The sequence below is a fragment of the Thamnophis sirtalis genome, unplaced genomic scaffold (assembly GCF_051295495.1).
Source record: "Thamnophis sirtalis isolate CommonGarterSnake01/CBP01778 unplaced genomic scaffold, rThaSir2_p1.2 scaffold_6, whole genome shotgun sequence".
Lineage (NCBI taxonomy): Eukaryota > Metazoa > Chordata > Lepidosauria > Squamata > Natricidae > Thamnophis > Thamnophis sirtalis.
Window position 1 is genome coordinate 11,464,357 of NW_028261386.1, and position 22,927 is coordinate 11,487,283.

At 43.5% G+C, this 22,927-nt stretch overlaps 1 protein-coding gene across 5 annotated transcripts in view; it reads right to left on the reverse strand.

Annotated features, from left to right (window-relative positions):
• Window positions 1-22,927, reverse strand: part of AUTS2 (activator of transcription and developmental regulator AUTS2) — a 1,079,640-nt gene that overhangs the window by 630,723 nt on the left and 425,990 nt on the right. For all 5 annotated transcript variants that reach the window (XM_087717194.1, XM_087717195.1, XM_087717197.1 and 2 more), the window contains one exon: window positions 1,612-1,647. In XM_087717194.1, coding sequence (XP_087573320.1) covers window positions 1,612-1,647 — 36 coding nt within the window. The remainder of the gene's footprint in view (window positions 1-1,611; window positions 1,648-22,927) is intronic.

Here is a 22,927-nt window from a genome sequence, read left to right on the forward strand (position 1 = left end):
GGAGGCTTCCAGAGTACTCCTGGGGGCTAGAGAGAGCAAAAATGAGCAAAAAACTGGCTGTTTTTGCTCATTTTTGCCCCCCCCCCAACCCCCAGGAGCACTCTATAAGCCTCCTAAAGGCTATGCATGCCCTTTTTTTTTTGACAAAAAACAGACCCGGTTTTGTGAAAAATGGGCCATTTCTGGGAGGTCTGTAGAGTGAAAAAACTTTTTTTTTTAATTTGCTTCTTTAAAATCTTGGTACGTCTTATACTCCAGTGCGTCTTATACTCTGAAAAATGTGGTGTGTGTATGTGCGCCTAGCCTATATATATAAAAATATAAATATAAATATAAATATAAATAAATATAAATATTGGCTAGGTTCACACAGCATCTTAAATCTCAAAACTGGATTAACAAAACACAAGTTCTCCTTTGACGTGAAATGCTCTGCCCCCTCTCCCAGATAACCCTGATTATGACTTAATGTGATGACTTCAAACAATCTTATATAAAAGCCACACACACACAACCCTCCCCCAATACTGAACCTCTGACTGCCCATTCTCATTTTAACGAGGGCTAATGTGTTGCATGAAACCAGCCTTCTGGTCACAGTAGACTGGTTTCCTAAAAAGTAGACCCTAGATGGACCCTTGAAAACCAGTCCTAGGAGAAGGAAGGATTAACCTGGATAAAGGGAGGTCAACAACATAAAGGAGAGGGACAATAAAGAGGGAGAGGGACCCACCCCCAGGGCAGAGTTAAAGGGTGGGGTGGAAGAATGGGGGTTAAGGAAGATGGGTTGATTAAGAAAGGAAGTTGGTGGGGACGCAAAGCATTCTGTTCAAAACAATGGTCATAATTTTGGGTTGCAAGCCAACCGGTGAAAGCCATGGAAATAATTGGGTAAGCCCATCCGCTGAAATACTATTATCCACTTCAACATCTCCCTTCTTGGGGATTACCATGGTAGGAAGTTAAAACCCACCCCTCTCCTAGAAAAATGAAATATCCTGGGAAATATTGAAAAGGCAGAATATTACATTTCCCTGGATCAGAAATGGAGAAACATGTTTTTAGGTAGGAAACAGACTTACTCTTAATAGCCCCCACCTTTGTCAATGGGCCATTAATGTGCCGAGCCAGTCTATTCTACCTAACAAAGATTTCCCCCTTTCAGCTCCAGGGGGATGGGATTAAGGCATGATAGTCCTTTACCCATCTCACCACAGGGCACCTGGGAAGAAGCAATGCTCAACCAAACTTGGACTCAAAACACAACCTAGAGAGCTGCCCCTCAATGGCCCCATGGGAGTCTGACAACCAATCAGAATAAAAGCTCAAGATCAAAGGCCAGAGAGGGCATAAAACCAGGGACTTTCATCATCTCTGCCTCTTTTTCTTCTTCACCCAACATCTGGAAGCATGTGATTTCCCTTTTCTGTTCAGGACCTCAAGCCATGTGATCCTGTCCAACATTAAACCATCTTTCCAAGCAGCCTCCATGACGCCAGTGTCTTTTCCCCCACTTGGAGCTGAGCCCAGATGGACATTCCTTCCAACACCATGTTTGACACTGTTCCATGACACGTATCTTTAAAAAAAAAGAAGTTGAGATCCACTTACAAAGTAGCCTGTTCCCAAGCTGGAAGGAGCGGAGCTCTGCAAGGAAATAGGGAAAAAAAAGATAGATAAATGAGAATTACCCCTCTGTGTGTATGCATGTTTCTCCCTTTTCCTGAAACCTATTCCAGTCCACCTCCCTTCTGCCTGGCTCTGTTACAAGAGCTCCCCCCCCCCCCAGTCCCAACGTTGCCTTGACAAGCATCGTCTCTTGTCATTTTGCTAGTGAAACAAACATGTTCTCGTTGTTTAATTTCCTCTCCCATCCTTCTTCTCTCCCCCCACCTTTTCTTTTTTTAACATTTCTCAACGGCTCCATCGACAGAAACATGCTATTTACTGAAATTCCAGGCTCCGGCGGTGGGTGTAATTGCCAATTTATTTGACAGGCAGCTGGATAATGAATTAATGATGGCATTTCGGCCTATGCTGAGACTAAATAGACACACATCAACCAACCCCCATGACATGTTGCCATTGGTTGGCCTGGACTCCGGTGGCAAAGCTTTGTGGTGAGTGGGGGTACGGACGAGGTGGGCAGGAGGCAAGGCTGGTGAGAAGGGAGACCCCCAGATTGATGCGACTTCAAAAGCAAAACTTCCCCCATGGATTTTGATGGAAGGATGTCATTTTTCCCTCCTGCTTCTTTCCCCATCCCACCCTTTCTTTCTCTTTGTAACAACACAAGATGGTTTGTCAATTTATTCCCACAGTGTGTTAGCTTAGTTTATTTCCTAAAAGGGATGTGGTGGTAAGAAACAGCGATTTTTCTGCTTTCATACATTTGATTTTTGATACCTGACATCGAAAGTGTCTGGATGCAGAAGATCAATAATGAAAAACCAGCCTGCTCCCATAGGAATCTTCCCAATTAGAGAAATTTTTCCCCTAAGTTGTCCTTTTATATAAAACTCGGCTGGCATCAACTTATAAAGTGGAATTTTCACTTGTGGGCCCTTATTTTCTCGGTTCGTTCCAGCGCTTTGTTTTCACATGTTTTTGTGGTTTTTGCTAGCCTTATTTAGCTGATGTCTTAATAGGTTCTCCTCCTTCCAAAATGATCTTTTAAAAGGTGTCTATTGCATTTTTAAAGACTTTCAATACATGCCCAATTGTTTAGATCTTGGTTTAAAACAAATGTGATGCTTTTTAATTGGGGTTTTAATTATTTTAATCTTGGGATGGGTTTATTTTATCTTTTTTTTTTTTTGGCAGGAAAAGCAGAATAAAAGGATTTCAAGTAGAGAAAGGAAGAAATTCTCTCTTTCCTGCTGTGGACTTCTGTTTGGTACATTTCCTGAGGCCCATCGCATAACAGCTTACAATTTTAACCATTGTTCTCCCAGCATAAAGAAGAATGAGGTGACTGTATCGGGACCTTCATTTTGGATATCATCAAAACTTGTAAGAAATGGCATAAGATCATCGGCTTGAGCAGTGAGGGGTGGGTTAGGGTTAGGGTTAGATGACTAGATGACCTACAAGGTCCCTTCCAACTCTGTTGTTCTGTAAAAGGAAGCTGATGTAGTTTTAACTGTCGTTCGGTAATTGGATGCTGTGAAGATGCTTGTATGTAACATCTGGCTCCCATTCTTTCAAACAGCCACATCCCCCCCCCTCTGGATTCACATGGCTGCTTTAAAGAGTTGCAGAGAGATGCTGGATGTGAGCTTTTGGAGGATTTTAGATACCTTTTTTGAGCCGAGCCCAAAATGCAGGATACCCAGGCTAAAATGCAGGATACTCAGGCTAAAATGCAGGATACCCAGGCTAAAATGCAGGATACTCAGGCTAAAATGCAGGATACCCAGGCTAAAATGCAGGATACATTGGCAACAAAAATCAGAACATCAAATACAAGCTGGGCAAATACGACCTCGTAGATGACCCTCACTCTGTCAAGGATCTAGGAGTACTCATCTCTAATGATCTAAGCACCAGAGCTCACTCTAACAGCATTGCCAAAAAGGCACTAAGAGTTGTTAACCTAACCTTGTGAAGCTTCTTCTCTGGTAACATTGTACTGCAAACTCAGGCATACAAAACCTTTGCCAGACCAATTCTCGAATACACCTCGTCTGCCTGGAATCCACACTGTATATCGAACAATAATACAATTGAGTGGGTCCAGAAGTATTTCACGAGAAGAATACTCAATTCCCCTACTTGCAATAGAAACCCTTACGCCACCAGGCTCAATATTTTGGGCTTGGACAACCTGGAACTATGCTGCCTATGGTCCGACCTAAGCATTGTACACAGAATTATCTGCCACAATGTCCTACCTGTCAACTGACTACTGACTACTTCAGGTTCGCCCTCAATAATACACCAACAATAGATACAAACCCAAGGTAAATCGCTCCAAACTTGATTGAAGAAAATGCAACTTCAACAACAGTGGTCAACACCTGAAATGCTCTACTTGACTCCGTTGTTACATCTTCAAACCCCTACATTGTCTACCGTGGACCTCACCCCATTCCTAAGAGGTCCGTAAAGGGGCGTGCATAAGTGCACCAGCGTGCCTACCGTCCCTGTCCTACTGTCCCCATTTATTTGTACCCATTTCCTTGTTCATGTCCATGTTCATACTTATCCCTGCTATCTCGTACATGTTGGACAACTCCGCTCCCCGCTCGCACAACTCCTAGGCTCACGATGCCCTTGCCTAACTCTCCCTGCAGAGCCAGGGCATCTCTGCTGCCGCCGCCACCGCATGGCTTTTTCTGTGGCTTCCAAAGCATGCAGGTAGGATGCCGAGTCTTCTAAATCTTCTGCCAGCTCTGCTGGCTGCTGGCGGGCCACAATAGATATCCAAAGGAGCACTCCCATTCCCATGGCATGGAGATAGTTTTTGCTCCCTGTTGTTGCTGCTCAGCACAACACACAATCCCCCTACACACACACACACACACACACACACACACACACACACAAACACAAACACAATTGGGGGGAGGGGAGAAAAGACCTGCTTGAAATGGCCCCAAGGAGGGAAAACGAAGGATGATTGGATTCAGTAACTGAAAGGTTATCCTTGAATCAGTGTCATCATTAAGGTCAAAGGACTGCTCTCTCTCCAGTTGTGATCCTTGCCATGAAACTATCGGTCATTACACAAGACACATTTTGGCAAGGGGCAACCTTAGGAAGACCAGGCCTTTCAATAATTGAGTGAGTGGTGTAGAGATTTGTACAGCAATTCGAAGAAGTAACAGGTTGAATAAGAGGCCTTGGAAATTACAAGGAGTTTTTGAAACGGTGCAGCCGTGGTCTGAGTAGGTGATTTCCATGACTGAAGATGAAAAGAAACACAGCGCAAGATGATGATAATGGATTTTGGTAAATTCCGTCTGTTCTGACCTAGGCTTCCCCAAAAAGTACGAAGCAGATTCCTGGTCCCAACAAAACCCCTTTTATTAAACGAATGTGAATTCCTCTCATTCACATTCAGCAAAGGCCTGGAGAACAGTCTTTTAAAGATGAAGTTATGACCACAGACCTTATCTAGTTTGGAAAGCTGCCATGTGAATATTTTCCAAATGCAGCGCTGTGCAAGGAAAGACTCGGCACAGAGTCTCTGAGATTCATGGACACATCTTCGCATTCCTGAAATGAACTAACAAACAGATGAACAAATTGTTTCCTGCAAAAGCCCACTCCCCTTTCACTCCTTTTTTATTTCCTACGGGAGGGGCCATTTACCATTCACCTGTGGCTTTACCCCCAAGTCGACCCTGATTTCTTAGCTGTTCTTTTCTTCTGGCAGCTCGGCACATGTGTACGCTGGTACCTTCTCCTTTGCCGGGTGTGAATGAGCAAAATTCACAATAAATTAATAAAAGGGTTTTTTATTGGGACAGGGACAAGCTTCATGCTGTCGGGAAGACTGGGTCAGAACAATATCAGGCATTTCCCTCTTTGACCACATCACAAATGACACCCTTCAACAACATTTTGGTGTGGCACCAATTAGAGGGAAGATGAGAGAAGGCCAGCTCCTCTGGTATGGACCTGTCCTGAGATCAGCACCTTCCACCATTGCCAAGACTGCCTACTAACTTGAAGTCAATGGTTGGCGACCTCGCGGGAATCCAAAACAAAGATGGCAAGACACCATCAACAAAGATATGCAAGCCACAGGCCTGCACCCTGAAGACACAGCTGACCGTACAAAGTGCCGTCCAATGATCCGAAATGTGGACCCTGCACTTGCGGGAATAAGCTAGGAAGAAGTGTACTTGTGTGGGGGTCCAAAGGCCACCGCACCAACCTTTACTTCCTTGTTGTTGTTAGTTGCAAAGTCGTGTCCGACCCATCGCGACCCCATAGACAACGTTCCTCCAGACCTTCCTGTCCTCTATCCCCCAGAGTCCATTTAAGCTCACACCGACTGCTTCAGTGACTCCATCCAGCCACCTCATTCTCTGCCGTCCCCTTCTTCTTTTGCCCTCAATCCTTCCCAGCATTAGTGAGTCCTTCCTTCTCATTAGGTGGCCAAAGTACTTGAGTTTCATCTTCAGGAGCTGGCCTTCTAAGGAGCAGTCAGGGTTGATCTCCGTTAGGACTGCCCAGTTGGATCGCCTTGCAGTCCAAGGGACTCACAGGAGTCTTCTCCAGCACCATTGTTCAAAGGCCTCAATTCTTTGGTGCTTAGCCTTCCTTTCACAGCCATATATTGCAACTGGGAAAACCATAGCCTTGACTATATGCACTTTTGTTGGCAGGGTGATATCTCTGCTTTTTAGTATGCTGTCTAAATTTGCCATAGATTTCCTCCCCAGGAACAAGCATCTTTTAATTTCTTGGCTGCAGTCCCCATCTGCGGTGATCTTAGGTGATTTACTCCCTACTTGCTCCCTGTTCAACCCCACATATATATATCCAAATCCTGATCAGTATTTCATAGAGCATCTTAATTCAGAACAGGATGACTTAGATCTGTCGGCCTCTTTTAGAGGACGCGTCAGCTTGCGTTGAAGCCTTCTTATCTCATTGGTAAGCACGTATGCTTTAGAAACCTTTAAATATCATCATCCAACTTGTCATCATTGTTGTCCCTTTCATCATTTTATAAGGAACTAAAAGCGTCAAAAGAAAAACCATCATCATCATCCTTTCAACACCTTACAGTAATAGTGGACAGAATTGCTGGCTCTTCCACACTGCATTTATACCCAGCTCTGATCACAATGAGCTTCTCCATAGGATCCCATGAGGTAGCTGGAGGGGAAACAAGCAGGGCTGCACTGGCGTAAATCAGACTTAATGGGAGGCAACATTAGAAGTGGCCCATTTCACTGGAAGTTCGGATGCTAATTAGCTTCCTAATGCGTTAAGGGGATCAGGAAATATTCTCTGCACAGCACAGAGAGAGTCATCAGTGTAAGCCAATGAAGCAGAACCAGAAAGCTAGAACTTGAAATCTGCTCTAGGGTTGTGGGTTGTTAGTAGAGTGTGCCTTTAAAAAAAATATAAGCACCGGCTTATATTATGTCCTGAACATTGCATGGATGTTCTAGGCCTGTGATGGTGAACCTTTAACACGCATGCCACAGGTGGCACGCAGAGCCCTCTCTGCAGGCACGTGAGCTGTTGCCCCAGCTCAGCTCCACTGCGCATGCGAGCACGCCTCCTGTCAGCCAGCTGATTTTCGGGTCTCTGCCACACATGTGGGAGGGGGAGCACATGTTCCCTCTTCCAGCCCATTTTTGCTCCCAGGAGGCTGCAGAGAGGCTTAGTAGGCCCAAAATGGAGTGCGGGGTGTACCCCCCCCCAGTCCATTTTTGCTCCCAGGAGGCTGCAGGGAGGCTTACTAGGCCCAAAATGGGGCGTGGGGTGTACCCCTCCCCTGTTTTTGCTTCCATGAGGCTGCAGGGAGGCCTACTACTTTTCTATCTATCTACAGTGATAGATGCCTTATTACAGTAGGTACCTCATTATCTCTTGGGACTTTTCCCTCTTCCTTGTAGAAATTCCTATCATTTTCCTGACGAAGACCACGAAGGATATTTTAGTAGCTTAGGCACAAGTACTAAGGCAAAAATGGGCCACGGGGAGGCGGGGGCGCACATGCATGTGTGAGGAGCATGGGAGGATTGCGTGCACATGGGCAGGATGCATGGGGGATATTGCACATGCATTGCATTATGGGGGGGCACATGGTCACGCAGACGTGCACACATTATTGGAAGACAACAACAAGAAGGTTAGCCATCACTGTTCTAGGCCGCCCTTGATCAACCCAATTAGAAATACAAAGCTTCATTTCCTGCAAACATACATATTTGTCCTCAGGGTTTAATAAAACCAGTGTAGTTAGGGATGGATGGATGAATAAATAGACAGAGTGGTTTATATGTCCAATATTGCTTTAATGTGTGTTCATCCTCAACTTCATCCCATGCAACCACATTCATCAGCGATAACTTTAGTTTTAGCAAAATGTCTGAAAACCAGTGGCCAGCAGAGCTGGTAGCAGATTCGGACAGTGAGGAGATTGGGGAGGAACATGGGCCAGTCCTGGAGTCTGGGGAAGGCTCTGATGAGGGCTCTGCGTCGGAGGCAGAGAAGAGGCCAGAGCCTTATGCCAGTTATCAGCTGCCTTCAAAGTCAGACATCAGTCAGGCAGATGAACAGCTGGAGCCTGTTCCCAGTGTGCGCATGTGCAGAGTTGCCAGACGAAGGGAACAACTAAAGAACAGGGGTCGACTTGGGAGTAAGGCCAGACAATGAATGGCCCCTCCCAGTGGAAATAAAAGAGGAGCGAAAGGGGAGTGGAGTTTGCAGGAGACAATTAGTTCGCTTCATTGTTTCGTGACACTCCGAGACCCCTTGCCAAGTTCTGCAGATATTGGCCTGGCAGCTCTCCAAGCCAGATAAGGTCTGTGGCTGTAAATCCTCCCTTGAAAGACTTTGCTGGATGTGAATGAGCAGAATTCACAGTAAATGAATAAAAGGGGTTTTTTTTGTCAGGACAAGGAGTTCGTTTCATGCTCTTGGGAAGCCTTGGTTAGAACACTCTTTCCTGGAGCTGCTGGCGCTCGTAATAAAGGAATCATTGCTTCAACTACAGGGGGTTCATCTGTAGAGTTTCTTTGGGGAAGCTGGATCAGAACAGATCTCTTGTACAAACCCCTGGCACTTTCATAACAAGCCCCCCCCCCGTTTTCCTTGTTACGTAAACTGTTGGCCAGTGTGCAGTCCCTTGCCTCTTCCCAAACGAAAACAAAACGGTTAACAGCAATGATGCTGTGACAGATTGGGATGCCCACAAGCAGAACGCAGAAAAGATCTTCTCGCGGAGATTCAGCTTCATAAATAACCACCAATCCATGAGAACGTTCTCAGGCCTCTTTGGCTGCAGGGCTGTTTCCAAAGGAAGAATGTTTTTGAAGAGCGTTTTGCAGTGGGATGTGCAAAGCAACCGCCCCTTCTGCATTCAGGAGCTCATCAAGAACCCCAAAGAAATTATCTCCTTCGGGTCTTGGGAAGTCCGCAGTTCCATTCCTGCATATATATTGTGAATTAAACGCGAGGAGTCGCGAGGGTGAGGCGTCGTATTGGCGCTTATGTTTGCTCTGGCTATTGTTTATGCAGGTCTGACAGAATGAAGGAACAGTGGGTATCATTTCAATTTCTGATGTCAACATCAAATTACTTATTTAATTTCATGCCTGGTGAAGCATTGTATAGCTACATGCAGAAGCATTTCACTTCATTTGTTATGCTGTGTTTCGGCTGCCATTGGCTTGCCTTCCAACTGACAGCTTTAATTACAACATGGATTTGATTGTGCTGCTGAGGAATTAACATAATGCAACAAAGCATTTATGCACCCAGATTCAGATACTCAACATGCCCAAACACAAAACAAGGATGTGGAAGGAAAGGGGAGGGGGGGAGAGGGAGAACTAAAACGGATACACAGGAGTCCCTTGTCAAATTCTCCTGTGTACGCGGTGAGCTGTCCATCATTCATTAGACTGAAACCGTTCAACTGATCAAGTCAAGGTTATTCTGAAGAAGGCTGATTTGGAAGTGGGGGTGGGTGGTGGAACTTGGTGCCTCTCCAAAAGAAACAATTAGTATTATGGCTGCCATTTAATGCTGCACTTTGCAAGCATGAGGTGTTCAGTTCAGTACCTGCCACTTCATATAAGATGTCTGATGTCTGTCTCTCTATCTCTATCAATCCTATTATCTGTCTGTCTGTCAGTCCTGTCCGTCCGTCAGTCCAGCCATCTATCTATCCATCCTACCCATTCTCTCTCACATCTACTTTCCTATCTATCTGTCTCATCTATTATCTATCTCTCTATCTCTCTATCATTCATTCATTCATTCATTCATTCATTCATTCATTCATTCATTCATTCATTCATTCATCTATCTAATTTAGCTAGCTATCTCAACCACAGGCAAAGTCAGTGTCTCAGACAGCCACATGGGGTCACAACTATCATCTTGACTTTTTGGACTCTCTCCCTCCTTCCCTCCCTCCCTTCCAACAATGACTGACACATGTCACCTAGGAGAGTTTATAGTAGTATAAGAACTTGAATCTGAAAATGCCAGTTGTTGCCCAAAATTAACCAGTATGTTATGGCCCTGCTGGACTTGTCTTCTGATGGCAACGAGGGGAAAAAAAACTAAATTCAGGGGCATCTAGGGATAATGGTCCTGGAGGGAGCCTCTGACGGTCTTTCTCCAGATTCAGAAGCAAAGGAGGGTCCAACAGATTGTATAGTAGCAGGGAATCCCAAAATGCGGGGAAGCTTAACGTAACGCCAGGAACATGGTTACATTAAACCATCTCTGACAATTGCTGCAAAGCAGATGACAAAGATGTGGTTGTGTAGTCATCCTGAGCTGAGTTCGAAGATTCCTTATTCCTTTTTTCACTAAAGATTATGTCCCTGAAACCAATAGATTTGTGAGGGAGAATAGCTCTTGCAGATTAAAGTTCTGTCACATATAAATTATACAGGGGTGTGATATTTTGCTTGCACCTAATAAATCAGTGACAAAGGCAGGTGGTGAATTGTGGTGTTTCCTCCAACGCTGTCGCAAAGTTACAAATGCAGCCTGAAGCCTCCTGATTCTGCCTGCATTTTTTTTTTTAAATTTGACTTAAGAAGGCTGAAATCCCACCATTCCCTTACTTGGTCTCATAACTGAAATCAGCCTATGTAGGATTGCAGGGATCAAAGAGAAATTCTCCAAACGTTCTTTAGAAAAAATATCCCAAAGGTGTTTTTTTCTTTTCAAGAGGCAATTGGACTTTCTGGTTTTTCCTTGAAGATGTTTTGCTTCTCATCCAAGAAGCTTCTTCAGCTCTGACTGGTTGGTGGGGAAGGGAAGGATTTATGCTCCTTGCAGACATCTGGTCATTTGCATCCTTTTAGCAGATCGTTAAGGCCTCTTGGAGGTTTATCTGTGTCATCAAAATCGCCTGGTTGGTGCAAAAGGATGTAGATCCTTCTTGGAACTGTGGAAAGGCCTGTGCTATAGACTGGAGATAGATGATGTTGTATCTGTTGAGAGAGGGCTGTTCAATTTTGACACAGGTGACCTCTTTGACTCCTCTTTCAAGCCAGTGATCCTCTCTGTCCAAAATGTGGACTTTGCTGCAGTGATGAAATCTTTTTTTTTAATTTTTTTTTAATTTATAATTTTTATTTTATCAATTTCATATATACATTCACAATTATATGATCTCATAACTGTTATTAATAATATGTATTTATAACAATTTTACCCTACAGTTGACAATATACTTGAAGATTGCTTTCTTAACATCCCATAGATCCATCTTATCTTACAACGGTCCTACTTCTTCTTCCCTCCCACCCTCTTTCCTTCCCTCGTTTCTTCTCTCCTACTCCCCTTCCTTCCCTCCTTCCTTCCCTCCCTCCTTCTCTCCTTCCCTCCTTCCTTCCTTCCCTCCTTTCTTTTCTCCTCTCCTTCCTTCCCCCCTTCCTTCTCTCCTACATTCCCTCCTTCCTTCCCTCCTTTCTTCTCTCCTTCTCTCCTTCCTTCCCTCCTTCCTTCCCTCCTTCCTTCCCTCCCTCCTTCCCTCCCTCCTTCCTACCCCCCTTTCTTCTCTTTCTTCTCTCCTTCCTTCCTTCCTCCTCTCCTTTCCCTTCTCTCCTTCCCCTTCCTCCCCTTTACCCTTCCCCTCTTCTTCCCATTCCTCCCCTCTTTCCTACTCTTACATTCCCTCCCATTCTTCCTCTGCCTTTCCCTTTCTCCTATTCCTCTCCTTTCTCCTCTCCTTCCTATCTTTCCTTCTACTCCTCCCTCCATCCACTCTATCCGTTGTTGTGTTTACATATTCTCCTCTTCAGGGGATGACCTGGTTCTCTTTTTTTTTCTTCCTTATTTGAAAGTTATATTAAAAAAGGCAAGATTTACAAAATACAAGATACAAAAATAGATAAAGCTCTTTACATATTTTCATCTCCCATAGCTCATCTCGCCTTACCTAGTATGAGACTAGGTTGCTAATTCCATGCAGGTAGTTATAACGGATTACCTATCAGCTTTTCAAGTTTTTCCAACGTTGTGGTCTAATGGTATTTTACAAAGTCTGGGAGAAATTGTACAAATGGCTTGATGAGACAGTGAGGATTCAGATATAAAAGGAGATAGCTGACTAACTTAAAATGATCTAAGCAACAACTCAAATAAACAATACACAAAGACAGAGGGACAAATGAGAGTAGAAATGTATTAGAGGTGAGAATTCACCGTCGAGTAATACCGATGAAATCTAAAAAAAAAAAAATTACTACCAGTTCTTTGGCTGTGGTTTGGTGGGCGTGGCTTGGTGAGGTCATGTGACTGGGTGGGCATGGCTATGTAGTCATGTAACTGGGGGATCAAAAGACAGAAACTCACTTTGTTTAACAATATTTTTATTCAATTTTTCAATTTTCACATTCCATTTGCAATCATTTATACACAGGGTATTTACTATAAGCAAAGAAGAAGAAAAAAGAAAAAAGGAATAAAACGAACAAATAAAAAGGAAACACAACTCATCATTCACAACCCCACCTAACCCTTGCATCCTCCATACACCCCATCTACCCCCTCCAACTTTCCTTTCTCCCTCTAACACTCCGCTCCTACTTCCCTTTCCCCTCAAACCTTCCTTCTCCCCTTACTCCCCAGACACCCTCCTTACATACTCCTTACATTCCCCTTACTCCTTCCTTACTCCTCCCTCTTCCTTCCCTCTACCTCCCTCCTTGGTGTATGCCTTTATTCGAGTGTTGTTTGATCTAATAAAAGTAAAGTGAACCAAGGAAAAAAAATAATAATAATAATAATAATAATAATAATAATAATAATAATAATAATAATAATAATAATAATAAAAAAGAACCACCGTATATAAATACATTCTTGTTCTTATTAAAACTATGTTAACACCCCCCCACCCCACCCCCCACAATCCCCATCCCTAATCCTCCCGGCTTCCCAGGGCCCACACCTGGCACTACCTTCTATCTAAAATATCTTGTATACATATGGATTAAAAAATAAAAGTAATATATCAAAAGAAAAAGAAAAGCAGAGAAAGAAAAAAAAGGAAAAAAAGAAAAGAGAAAAGAGAAAAAAGAAAAAAAGAAACCACTCTTTGTGTTGATCTCAGCCCCCCATCTTTATCTATGCTTAAATAGTATAAATCATTCTATCTATATTTTATTCTCATCTCTTACTTCTTTGCTATTTACCCCGATCTTCTGTAGACTCTCCCGTTCCCTTCCTAAACCTCATGATCCCTTCCAATAAGATTTAAGCAGCATGGTTCATGCCATATATTCAAATATAACTTTACAGACAAGTAATCAAACTTTCCCTTCTAGTAAAATTTAAACAACGTAAATGATCTTTCTTTGCCCCTTTTTCAAACAGTAATTCAAAATAATCTAACCAGATTTCCCCTTTTTAGTAAAGTTAAGCAGCGTAGATCAGATATTACTTTACACAGGAATCAATTTCTATCTTAAGATAATTCCAACCGACTTCCCCTTCTAATAGGATTTAAATAACTTAGTTCATTCCACATGCATTTTACCCTCATCCCCCACTTGTCTGATATTTACCACTATCAAATTTATACTAACATTTGTTTAAAATATAACTCAGAGCGATTTGTAGCATGAATCATTCCACATATTCCAATAATACTTTCAGCAAGAGTCAGTTAACCTTCTATTTTAAGGTAGTCCCTTCTAACAAAGTTTAAACAACATAAATCATTCCGCATTCTTTTTACAGTTATCTTAAGATAATCCCAAGCGGCTTCCTGTTCTAATAAGCTTTAAACAACGTAAATTTTGCCCTCTTCCCTTGCTTGTCTGATATTTACCACAAATAACGTAGTTCATTCCACATGCATTTTACCCTCATCTCTTGCTTGTCTAATATTTACCACTATCAAATTTATACTAGCGTTTATTTAAGAAGTAACTCAGAACTATTACAACCAACTTTCCCTTCAAATAAAAGTTAAATAGCATGGATCATATTCAAATAATACTTTCAGCAAGAGTCAGTTAACCTTCTATTTTAAAATAGTCCCATCTAACAAAGTTTAAACAACATAAATCATTCCGCATTCTTTTAACCACTATCAAATTTATACTAACATTACTTTAGAATCTAGCTCAAAGTAGTTTCACCCAGCTTTCCCTTCTGATAAAAATTAGTCCACTTTTTCTACCGGAGAGAGGTCTCAAACCCCCATTCAGTCCTCAACTTTAGGAAGTCTTTTGAAGTATCTAAATTCTCGATCTGCGTTCTTCTGCTTCTCCGAGGGAGGAGGGGCTACCCCCTCCATCTTGCAGCCGCATGGCCAGCCGTTTGCTTTCTCCTTCCGCTTGTCTCTCCTCTCTTCCAAGCGCGTCAGGAGGTCCCGCCTTCAGAATCCTACAATAGAAATCTTGAGCCTCCGAAACAGAGTTAAGACGAAATCTTTGATTCTCAAATGTAACCGTGATGCCGGCAGGGGCCTCCCATCTGTATCGAATCTGTTGACTCCTAAGCTCTTTGGTTAAAAAAGTGTAGTCCCTTCTTTCTCTCAACATCTGGAAAGGTATATCTTTGAAGACAATCACGTCCTGGTCATCAACTCGGAGACTGTTATTATGAAACTTTTGCACAATCGCGTTTCTAGATTCTTTTGTAGAGAAATGTATAATTATGTCCCTCGGGAGCTGTCGCTGTTCCGCTATCAATGAGTTCTGGCGATAGATTTTCCGAATCTGCCAATCAAAGTTAAGTCCCGGGCTTCCCAGCGCATGGCTGAAGGCTTCAGCAAAAGTATGTTTCAAATTCTCTTGCTCCTTTTCACGGAATCCTCTGACTCTTATTGAAAATGCCTTCCTATCAAAATTTAGCATCATAAGCTGTTCTTCGTTATTTCTAATTTTTTCTTGTAAAATTTGAATATTGGTAGTCAAATTAAAATTAGCCTTCTCCAAACTTTCCAATTTGTTCTCTATTTCAGCAGAGTAATCTGACAGGGCAGACACGGCTGCAAACGTATTCACCTTCATTTGATTAACTTTAGATTTTAGGTCATCATAAAGTTGCAATACAAATTCCTCAATTTCTTGCTTAAATGCATTAAATATTTTAAAGAGATATTCCTGTGTTAAAACTTCTCCAGTAGAGGGCGTAGGAGACAAAGGCTGTGTTTCCAAAAAAGATTCTTTAAATTCTTTAGACACATTTGTAGCAAGACGCTTCTTTGATCTGGGTGCCATAATAAATAAACAAGTAAGCAGCGCTTCGCTCCCCTCTATTTCCAAAGAAAAAAAAAGGTTTATTTTGTTAAGGAGCGGTCTGCAGGAAGATAAGCCCGGCTAAGTACATCCAGTAATCATCCACGGAGAGAAATCGCCATTTTGAAGTCTATTTAAACAAAGAAGTCTTTAAGACGAATGGTGCTGGTATTTAAGATAGTAATAAAAGCATAAATCTCACAGGGGTGGTACCCTCCCGTATCAAATCTAGCTTGAAAAAACTTTGTTTTGTCCTGGGGGGGGGCTAGCCTGTCTGGGGCTGCCAAAAAAAAAAGGCAGCTGAGAAGAACTGGCCGGAGATAAAAGCTCCGCTTCGGCTGGATCTAATCTCTTCCACAGCCAAAAAAAGAAAAAGGCTGTGGCTTACGAATAGACCCTAGTCTACGGAGCTATCCTCCCTGCCCCTTTCTTAGCCAAAAAGGGGTGCTATCTATGATCTTATTTAGATATACAGACCAGATCTCTGAGGAGCTCGGTGGAGCCCTCCTCGGCAACAGGCCACGCCCCCAGGAAGCTCCGGAAACTCACTTTAACAATGTCCTGCTGGAGCAGGGTTGGACTAGATGACCTCCAGATCCCTACCAGACCTGGATTATCCTCTGAAGCTGCTTCTAGTGCCAGGGTTGTAGTCCTTCCTTCCTCTCTTTTTTCCCTCCCTCCCTCCCTCTCTCCCTTCCTTCCTTCCTTAGCAACCCGCCCCCCTATTTTTGCTGTGAGAAAAATGAAACACACCCCCAACCCCATCCCTGCATTTCTGGAGAACCTGAAGTAAAAAAAATGCTTAAAAAGTAAAAAAAAAAAAAGTTCCAAAGATCAGCTGTGCGACATGCAATTGTCGGAACATTTTTTTTCTTTTACTTTATTTACTTTTTTTTTTACTACCTGTTTAAGAGCCGAGGTGGCGCAGTGGTTAGAGTGCAGTACTGCAGGCCACTTCAGCTGACTGCTAACTGCAGTTTGGTGGTTCAAATCTCACCGGCTCAGGGTTGACTCAGCCTTCCATCCTTCCGAGGTGGGTAAAATAAGGACCCAGACTGTGGGGGCAATAATGCTGACTTTGTAAACCACTTAGAGAGGTATATAAGTCTAGCTGCTATTGCTACAAACCGGTAGCATTTCATCCCTGCTTTGCTGTCTTCAAAATAGTGGTCTGTGTCTTCTAAGTGCAGATGGACTGCTAAATCTAGTCCTGATGGGTTTAGAATAAATGTGTTTCCAACAGGAAAACACAGATCTCTGGAGGGAGGATGCTGTTCCATAAGGTATTATATCAAAGAATTCCTAGGTCCATTAAGAAGACACTTCTCAATGGAAGTGTCATCTGTACCAGTCCTGGTAAGGCAAGCAGAAACAACTGGAGACAGGTAGTCCTGTATATGTCCTGCTCCTATGCCATGTAGGATTATATAGGTGACAACTAGCAATTTGAATTGCACCAAGAACCCATCGGTAGTTGGTGGTCATCACTGAACTTCAAGATTTTCTGGAACAGGTGTGTCAAACTCAAGGCCCGGGGGCCGGATCTGGCCCACAGGGTGCTTAGATCTGGCTCACAGGGCCACCCTGGAAACAGCATAGGAACAGACCACGGTATCTCTGACAGTGAAAACAGAGTGCGAGAGGGCTGTATGGGGCCCTCCTGAGCTCCATTTTCATTGGCAGAGGGTTGTAGATGAAAACAGAGCTTGCAAGGATTGTAGGCAGCACTCCGGACTCCATTCTCCCTGGTAAGTGTTGCAGGAGGCCGTCACAGCTGAAAACGAAGCCCGGGAGTCCATTTTCGCTGGCAGAGCGCTTGGCCTACCACAGGTGTCCCCAACACGAGTGACGATGAGCTGGCCATGCCCACCCTGGCCACGCCCACTCCGTCCCCCCGAGGTCATACATAACCCTGATGTGGCCCTCAATGAAATTGGGGTTGGAAAATACTGGCGTAAGTAGCTGGAAGAGATAAGTGAGCAAAGGATAGAGTTGAAGCCGGAATTGTTTCTCCTGGGAATCTTTGATGGGTAAATGAGCCAAGGTGGCGCAGTGGTTAAATGCAGCACTGCAGGCTACTGCTAGATCAGCAGTTCAGCGGTTCAAATCTCACCGGCTCAGGGTTGACTCAGCCTTCCATCCTTCCGAGGTGGGTAAAATGAGGACCCAGATTGTTGGGGGCAATATGCTGACTCTCTGTAAACCGCTTAGAGAGGGCTGAAAGCCCTATGAAGTGGTATATAAGTCTAACTGCTATTGCTATTGCTATATAAATGGAGAAACAATTACAATACATAATATTACACATATTAACTGCAAGTAAAATAGCACATAACTGGGAAAAAACAAATACTCCCCCAGAACAGATTATAAGAAGGAGAATCTATAGATGTACAGAAATGGATAGAATGTCTATGGAAATGAAGGAGAGGAAAGAAACCGAGTACTATCGAATTTGGAATAGATGGTATTCCTAGCTGGAGAGTAAATGCAAAACTTAAGGCATAAAGAGTAAATGTATAAATGTATAGAGAGTTTCTAAATAAGGATATAACTTAGGATAATGATATAGAAATAGAATTTTTTGTAAATAGGATTGCTACGAAAAATGTGGCTACCGATACGGAAAAGCTGTTACAAGTATAAATTTGTGTCTTGTGTTTTGTCTTTGAAATGTTGGAAAAATTAATAAATACTATTTAAAAAAAGAAATTAATTGAGTTTGACACCCCTTTTCTAGAATCATTGTTTTGCTAGTTGCTTTTGGCAGAGTTGGGGTCCACTGAAATGAATTGTTTTGTGACTTGGCAATCCTTCTGCAACTATGGTTCCTGATGATAGACTGTGGCCAGTGAAGTGTATACCAATTGCCGACTATCTTTTATAATGCAGAATTGCAGGCTACTTCTGCTGACTTCCAACTGCCAGCAGTTTGGCAGTTCGAGTCTCACCAGCTCAAGGTTGACTCAGCCTTCCATCCTTCCGAGGTCGGTAAAATGAGAACCCAGATTATTATTATTTTTTTTTGGGGGGGGGGGAATATGCTGACTCTATATACCACTTAGAGAGGGCTATGAAGTACTGTAAAGTGGTATATAAGTCTAAGTGCTATTGCTATTATTTGGCCAAGTATGATTAGACAACAAGTTGTTTGTCCCCAGTGCAGAAGCTCTCGGTATATATGCAAAGCAACAGAATAACAATAATACTATTGTTATTGTTCTTATCAACCTTATAATATTATTGATATTGTTCTTCACCTACAGATAGATAGAATCTTGCCAGACTAAAGCAACTAGCTGCATCACTATAGAGCAGTGTTTCTCAACCTTGGCTACTTGAAGATGTCTGGACTTCAACTCCCAGAATCCCCCAGCCAGCGAATGCTGCTTTGGCTATTTTCATAGTTCTGCAGATGATGTTGCTTTCCAGTCATTCTTTGAGCTGAATAGCTGCTTTCATCAACTGGGATATTCTCCAACTCCTCTTTTAAATATTTGCATTGTATCTGTAGATGCACACATATGGAAAGAAACACACACTCACACACACACACGCTGTCTCTCGCACATGCATGCATGTCTAATTTGATTTAAGTGATGGCCTATCTGTTCATGGGTGGCCTGAAACTACAAAGAGTAAACAAATAACATCTGGGTGAGTTCTTTAATAAGACATGTCTTCAAAGAAGTGTGAAGAGAGCTTCCATCCTTCCACCAAAAACAGAGATCCAGACATAATTCAGTACTGAATTCATAATTGATTACATTTTCAGCCCCAGCTTGCCATGCACTTTATCAGTAATGATTTAGTTTAACCCAGCTTGAACTGTAAACAAATCTAGCACATCCTGGATCATCATTTGTTTGTTTATGATGCTCATATGTCAACCATTCTCAGTTTTAGGTGATTAACAATGTAAACAAATGTAATAACTCTCAACCCAAATTAGTAACCCATGCAAATTCTGAAGCAGCAATGTCATATCAGTATTCTCTCTCTCTCTCTCTCTCTCTCCCTCCCTCCCTCCCTCCCTCGCTCCCCCTCTCTCTCTCCCCCACCCATCCATCCAGCCATCCATCCATCCATCCATCCATCCATCCAATTTAGAATCCTCACAGAGGGATGTGCAATACGCTCCAGTGATGGGTTCCTACCGGTTCGGACTGGTTCGACTGAACCGGTAGTAGTTTGGTGGCCTGGGTCACTGGAACCAGCAGCAACCCAGGCCTGCCACACCCCTGAACCGGTTCTCCCAGCGGCGCCTATGGCGGCACCATCTTATTTTTTGCTTCTGCAAATTCGCCGAGCAATTTTTATTGCATTTATGGTGAAACGCGCACACGCATGGAGCACGCGTCTGGTGCACACGTGAGCAAAGTGAGCATGCCCATGCAAAATTATGCACACACTAAACTGGCAGTAATGCCAGCAACAATCCACCCCATATACGCTCACTGCAATACACACATTGTTCCTGGGCTGCCACATTTTCTACCAGCTATAGTTTCCAGGTGTTTTGCAAGGAGAACCCCGAGTAAGGCATCTTTCCTTAGTCGGAACATGGAAGTAACTCAACTATGAGTGACTATGAGCAAGCCTGACCACCCACTAAAGTTCACAATTGACACAAAAGATGTAATAGCGCAAAAGCTCCATATCTGCCATCTGCTTCTGAAACAGGAATTAGAAATTATACCATAAGGTCTCAAGCCACGCACCACGCTTTCTTCAAGTCTCCAGGAGGTCAAAAACTGCTTCCCCCAGGGTCCGGAGGCTGGAAATGGCCCATTTCCTGACTTCTGGTAGGCCCGTTTTTTGCCCTCTGGAGGCTTTCTTTGAGCCTCCAGGAGGTCGAAAACTGCTTCCCCTGGGGTCAGGAAGCTAGAAACAGCCCATTTCCAGACTTCTGAAATTTCTGGTAGGCCCATTTTTTGCCCTCCAGAGGCTCCAGGAGGGTAAAAACTGATTCACCCAGGATCTGGAGGCCAGAAATAGCCCGTTTCCAGACTTCCGGTAGATCTGTTTTTCGACCTTCCCGAGCCTCCTGCACTTACTTTGCAAGATAACCGGGCTGCGTGGAGACTCCTGGGAGGGGTGGGCGGAGCCAGCCCCGGGGTGGCATATTGGGGTTCACTAAACCGGGCAGAATCTTAGCTAGAGGATCGACTGAGCCCGTGCGAACCCCCAGCAGCCACCCCTGGAACTGACTCTTCAGTAGGAGGGAAAAAAATTGCAAGATATTTTCCCCCCGCTATCATGTTTTGAGTAATAAAACTGTGTGATCTTCTGAGTACGAACCTCCAATTCCAGTGCACGTCAATTCAAGGATGTCTAACTTGCCAATGTGTAGCAATGTCATCTGTCATTGTGTTGACGGTTCCTATCTTCAAGCTTGTTATATATATTCCATCCTCCTGCTGTTACCCAGTCTTTGAAGTTTCAGGTTTTCTTTTCTTCCGTGGCATCTTCAGCCACGAGACATCCCAATGGCTTTAATCTAACCATGTCATAAATACCATTAGTTCTCCGAAAGATTCTGAGCTCTTTCTCAGTAGCATCTCAAATGACACGCAACCGGAGGGGACCATCTATATTATCAATCACTGTATCCTGTATGTCCTTGTAGCCTTCTTATTACAATACAGGGGGGCTTCTCCATTCCCTTCTCCTGCTCAGTATGAAACGAGGCTTTGCCATTTTCACTGAAGTAATTATCTACCTTCAGCACCTTCCAATATCGCTGCTGCCTAAGATCGGTGCCTACTTTCAGGACTTAGATGACCCTGCTGGTATTAAATTACTGGTATTATAACCTCTTAACATTACATTCCTGGTGTTACTAATAAAGGAGAATATTTGTAGCTCAGGGTCTCGACATGAGGGGTCCTTGGTGCTCTCTGAGCTTGCTTGTTTTCCTGCAGACGATATACTGTTTATAAAATCCAGGTCAATCTCCAACCTGGATCCAGTGTTTTAGGTTTTGCTGATCAATTGGTTCTTTTTATCTCCCTCACTCCATCCTGCCCATATAATTCAGGTAAATATTCAGTCCTGCTAAATTTGCTTGACTGAATCTAATGGCTGAATCCCCTCTTTTATTCTTTAAATATCTGTTCTAAAAATGCAGCCTTCGAGATAATAGCACTCCACTCATCTTAAATGAGGTATGTCCAACCTGCGGCCCATAGGCTGCATGCAGCCCTGGATAGCTAGTAATGCTATATAAATTTATACATTGACTACATGTATAATGAGCCGAGGTGGCGCAGTGGTTAGGGTGCAGTACTGCAGGCCACTTTAGCTGACTGTTATCTGCAGTTCAGCGGTTCTAATCTCACCGGCTAAAGGTTGACTCAGCCTTCCATCCTTCCGAGGTGGGTAAAATGAGGACCCGGATTGTTGTTGGGGGCGATATGCTGACTCTGTAAACCGCTTAGAGAGGGCTGAAAGCCCTATGAAGCGGTATATAAGTCTAACTGCTATTGCTTTTGCTACATTATATATTATACTTATCAGAATTTTTGTGGGTGGAATGGGTTGAGGGAGAGAAAGAAAAAACAAAAATGGCCATTTTTTTGCTCATTTCTGCCTTCCCCATAGCAATAGCAATAGCAGTTAGACATATACCACTTCATAGGGCTTTCAGCCCTCTCTAAGCGGTTTACAGAGTCAGCATATCGCCCCCAGAGTCTGGGTCCTCATTTCACCCACCTCGGAAGGATGGAAGGCTGAGTCAACCTTGAGCCGGTGAGATTAGAACCGCTGAACTGCAGATAACAGTCAGCTAAAGTGGCCTGCAGTACTGCACCCTAACCACTGTGCTACCCATCCCCCAGGAGCTCTCTAAAAGCTTCCTAAAAGCTATCCATGCCCTGCACGGCCATTTCGGTGAAGGGGGCGGGGTTTCAGGAGGCAAAAAATGCTGTATTCAGTGTATAAGACACACCCAGATTTTCAGCCTCTTTTCTGAAGGAAAAAGGTGCATCTTATACTCCGAAAAATACGGTAACTCTGGCCCTAAATAGAGCCAGAGTTGGTGAATTCTTTTATGGGGCACCTCCAGGAAATGTGAGTTCAGAAAATCCCCAAAGAAGGGAATAGTAAACCCAAAGACATTTATGTATTGTTGCTAGGAAAACTACCATGCCAAAAAAAAAAAAAAAAGGTTTCTATCGGGGCTTAACAATATGGAGCCCTACGGTGAAGCATCTTTCAGCCTAGTTCCACACAGGAACTTGCATTGCTTTGTGATTCTCTCAACAATCATTCACTTCAGCTCCCTGATGCGAGATACCTGTTCAGCCCATGCAACCTGCTGCTTTAGAAATGAGAGTGAAGAGTGTCAAAAAGATTTAAAAGGGGGGATATATCAGAGGCAGAACGTGAATCCTGCCCACAGTGTAGTCTGCAAGGAATTATCCCTGAGAGGGACAGCAAATGGAAATTCACCTCCGTGCTGATCTGAGCTCTTGCAGTTATCCTTCTGGAAGCTAAGAAGCTAAGGAATATTATAA